General features: G+C 43.0%; 1 protein-coding gene across 1 annotated transcript; it reads left to right on the top strand.

Moving 5' to 3' along the window:
• Positions 1–255: 255 nt before the first annotated feature.
• Positions 256–4,170, top strand: LOC147619359 (pentatricopeptide repeat-containing protein At2g33680-like). The gene is made up of 2 exons (XM_086772984.1): positions 256–859; positions 1,509–4,170. Exons 1-2 carry the CDS (start codon positions 810–812, stop codon positions 3,895–3,897), a joined length of 2,439 nt encoding a protein of 812 aa, XP_086629110.1. The 5' UTR covers positions 256–809; the 3' UTR covers positions 3,898–4,170.
• Positions 4,171–4,502: the final 332 nt, after the last annotated feature.

Below are 4,502 nucleotides of genomic sequence, written 5' to 3'. Positions count from 1 at the left end.
CAATATGGCTTTAAAAGTGTCTAGCCTTACAACTCTTGCTCAAAAAGATTACAACAAGTATTACAATGTGTTAACCAATATTTGGTGAACAACACACACACACACACACACACACACACACACATGCATACATACTTATATATATACATATGTATATACATTTGGTTAACAATATATATATATATACACACCCCCCCCCCCCCCCCCAACACACACACACACACATATATATATAATTTTGAACAAGCAAATCTTGAAAATTGTGAGGAGGTATTTTTCCTTCTCATATTAAAATAAAAATAAAAATTGAACAAACTCTTCCCTCTCATCAATCAAGCCTATATAACCCCACAGTTAAATGCTGGAAGGGATGAGTATCCCAAAGCTGGGAGCGATAACAGGCAGATGCAGAAGATGCTGAATGGTGCAAAACCCTAACGTCAACGAAGATGAGGAAGAAGAGGAAGAAGTAACTGGAATGGCGTATGAATATTTTTTTAAAAAGGAGGAGAAGATGGGGAGTGGTGATTATAACAACGCAGAAACCTAAACCTAACACTTAACGGTGCAGAAACGCTAACTCTAACCAGGTGAAGAATTCAGGTTCTAACCCTAATAAAGAGAACCTTAGCAAAAACCCTAACTCTACAATATACTGTGAGGCAAAGTGAAAAAAGGAAAGACATCTCTGCACTGTTGGCCTGATGATTACCATGCAGAAGATTAAGAGGTGTTTCACATGAACATTGAGAGTACAGAACCTGAGGAGATTTTCGGGTTTCCATGCTGGTTGTTCATGTGGCCATGACATGCTGTCCACTACCAAGAGGCTTCTTGCCTCCCACATCATTAAGTTGGGGTGAGCTAGTAGATTTGCAACACTTTTCTTTTGTCCTTGTTGATGTTTTTCAAAAAATTATTGAAAACCTGCCCCAAAAATCAGAACACCATTTGGACCTCACGGCTGAGGGCTGTGCGGGGATGTCATGAGGTATGTGAATTGCCTTGCTGGAAGGATTTGCCGTGTTGAGCTTGCATGTCACAACCCTTAGATCCCTTCTATACACCTGCTGCTGTAGGGGCAGGTGTCTATCGGCCTTCAGCAGGTATGTCGAGCTTGCACAGCTGCCATGCAAGCATGACCCTGACCCTCTTACCTGATGTATCATTTCATGGGGAAAGTACTTCAGCAGCCTGCTGTATGGAAGGCCGCATGGATGCATGCGCCTGTTTGTACACATGTCAGAAGGTGTATGAAAGGGCTTCAAGGGCTGTGCCACTATGTATGTCATAGGTATGTAGAGCTTGGGTAGCTGCCACACAAGCATGACCCTGCTCACCACACAAGCCACGTCATGGGTAAAGCTGTATTAGGTCAGAGATTTGCGACCGATATTCAATGATTGACTGACTTTACTTTCAATTGTTAATTCATGTGTGCAAGTGTTACACAAGCACAAGCATGTATAATTATTTTAACGATACCATGTGTTCAATGATACTTGCAGGTTGTATGAGTGTAGCCGTTGGGCTACCACTTGCAATAGAAGTTTCACACTGTCCACTGCATGTGAAATGGAGGCACTTCAGCAAAAGAGTTTGGATGAAAACTCCATTGTAAAAAGACTATGCCTAGGGGGACAGTTAAAGGAAGCCATGAGTACTTTAGACCAGATGAATGAGCTAGGCGTCAAGGCCAGTGATGATACATATCTGTGCCTTTTGCAGGGCTGCATCAATCTCAAGGTTCTTGCTGAAGGAAAACAAGTCCATGCTCATCTTGTCTTAAAAGATTTGATGCCCAACACTCCCTTAGAGAACCACCTTGTGGAAATGTATGCAAAGTGTGAAAGCATGGAGGAAGCATGTTGTGTCTTTCATGAGATAGTTGAACGTGACGTCGTCTCATGGAATGTGATTATTGCGGGATTTACCCAGCGCAGGAATGCAGAAGGGGCATTCCTTTATTTCTCTCTAATGTTGCAGGATGGATTGAAGCCAGATAGAGTCACCTTTCTGAACATTCTAAAATTATGTGCCCTCTCACAAAACTTTACACATGGCACACAAGTCCATGCTTACATTCTGAAAACTGAACAGGAGTCAGATGCATGTGTGGGGAACGGCCTTATCGACATGTATGCAAACTGTGGAAGCATGGATGATGCACTCGAAGTGTTCTCCAGAATGGCTGAGAGGAGTGTTGTGTCATGGAATATGCTTATATGTGGATACACCAAGGGCGGATGCAATGCAGACGCTTTGGAACTGTTCTGGGATTTGATACAGGAAGGTGAGAGGCCTAACCGGATAACTTTCTTAGGTGTTCTAAGGGCCTGTGCTGGACTAGGCTGCTTAGACAGTGGTAAGCAAGTACATGGATTCCTTATGAAATATGGATTGGAGCCAACTTTATACATAGGGAGTGCTCTTATTGATATGTATGCGAAGTGTGGAAGCCCAGAGCTCGGACGCCGAGTGTTTGACAAGCTTCCTGAACGCAATGTGGTTGTGTGGACGTCCATGATTGCAGGCTATGTGCAGCATGGACATAATGATGAAGCACTGAAGCTTTTTTGGCAAATGGAAAGGGAAGGTGTATGCCCTAATGAGGTTACTTTGGTCATCATTCTCAAAGCTTGTTGTAGCTCTTCAGCCTTGCGATTTGGCAAGCAGATCCATGCTCTTATTAGAAGAATGGATTTTCAGTCTGATGTAGTATTACAGAGCTCTCTTGTGGACATGTATGCGAAATGTGGTAGCATAGAGGACGCATTGTGTGTGTGTGATCAAATGCCTGTGCAGGAGGGGGTCTTATGGAATGGGATGATTGCAGGGTACGTTTCGTATGGGCATCCTAATGATGCAATAATTCTCTTTACCATGATGGAGCAAAGAGGCATCAAAGCCAATGAAGTCACCTTTGTCTCCGTTTTAAAGGCATGTGCTAACTTGTACATGATAGAACTTGGCAAGCAGGTCCATCTGAAAATTATTGACAGTGGAGCTGATCAAAATAAAATCTTGAACAACACTCTAGTTGACATGTACCACAAATGTGGGAATATAGATGGAGCGTTCAAAGTGTTCAGTGGGTTGGTAGAGAGAGACGTAGTATCTTGGAACATTGTGATGACGGGACATGCTGTCCGTGGAGATATGGAAGAAGTTCTGGTACTTTATCGGCAAATGCAGCAAGAAGCAGTGCAGCCAGATGGAGTCACCTTTCTCAGCATGCTTCAGGCATGTGCCAGCTTAGGGGCATTAGAACTTGGCAAACAGTTCCATGCTTGTGTTGATGGAGGTGGTTATGAACCCGCTATGCGTGTCTCTAACACTTTAATTGATATGTATGCTAAGTGTGGTAGTATAGAGAAGGCAGTTCATGTATTTTATAACATGCCTAGTCATACTGCTGTGTCATGGAATGTAGTGATTGCTGGGTGTGCGCAGCATGGCCGCGGCAAGGAAGCACTGAAATTATTTGAACAGATGCAACTGGAGGGGGTGAGGCTTGACCATGTCACTCTCGTTGCCATTGTCTCTGCGTGTAGCCATGCAGGTCTAGTGGACGCTGGCTGCTATTATTTTGCATTGATGACACAAGGTTATGGAATCACACCAACTGAGGAGGTAATCGCTTCTATGGTTGACCTTTTAGGACGTGCAGGTCTCCTGAAAGAGGCAAATTTTTGTATGAAAGAGACAGGGTCTACGCTTTATGCAGTGGTATGGAAGGCTTTGCTTGGTGCATGCAGAATCCATGGTAATTTGAAGCTAGCCAAATATGCAGCTGAATCTGTTTTAGCATTGGAACCAGAAGATGCTGCTGCCTTTGTCCTTTTGTCCAACATCTGTGCCGAAATGGCGCAGCCATTCGAGAACACCACTCAATGAAATTGAGGTGTGTACATTTTAATGAGTGCAGTTAAGCTCCTGGGTGTGCAAGCTAAGCTGAATAGATCCCTTGCCAAGAGTGCTGCCAGGAGGAGGTTAGGCATATACGTGCAAGGGTCAAGAGAGTCTTCCTACTTTTTATCATTGATTGATTATTAAATTAGCACTAGTCAATTAGTTAATTCATAGCCATGCTAAGCCACAGAGAAAGCTCAAGGATTATCCACGTGTTTCCAAGGGAAAAAAAGATAGTAATAACATTAAACCATGAAACTACTCCAAGGGATGGGATTGGCAGGCATCTGCGCATATTATTATTATTTTCACCAAAATTGATGTGTGTAGAAAAAATGCCAATTTTCTAAACCTCCCCTCCCCTTTCCCAGAAAGCAAACCAGCTTCATACATTGGAAAAAATATGCCAGAGATTTTAGATCTTCTAGATTCGCAAACCCATCAACTAATCTTTGTACATATATAGAACCATGAGTGTTTCCTTTTAAAGACAACTTTTTTTTTTCCCCAACCCAAAAGTACTGCATATTAAGAAATGATGAAGCTACACTCTGAGGAGCAGACTAGGGGTTTGCACTGTGGCCATGATA

This window comes from Cibotium barometz, chromosome 33 (assembly GCF_041138505.1).
Source record: "Cibotium barometz isolate CiBa-2024 chromosome 33, ASM4113850v1, whole genome shotgun sequence".
Classification (NCBI taxonomy): domain Eukaryota; kingdom Viridiplantae; phylum Streptophyta; class Polypodiopsida; order Cyatheales; family Cibotiaceae; genus Cibotium; species Cibotium barometz.
Note: the sequence above shows the minus strand (reverse complement) of the source record. Positions and strands in the feature narration are given on the sequence as shown.

Bases quoted from the DNA above. Each gene is read 5' to 3' on its own strand.
- LOC147619359 (XM_086772984.1), top strand. From the start codon at position 810: ATGCTGTCCACTACCAAGAGGCTTCTTGCCTCCCACATCATTAAGTTG. The intron at 860-1,508 runs GTGAGCTAGTAG...TGATACTTGCAG, and splicing joins TCCCACATCATTAAGTTGGG to GTTGTATGAGTGTAGCCGTT.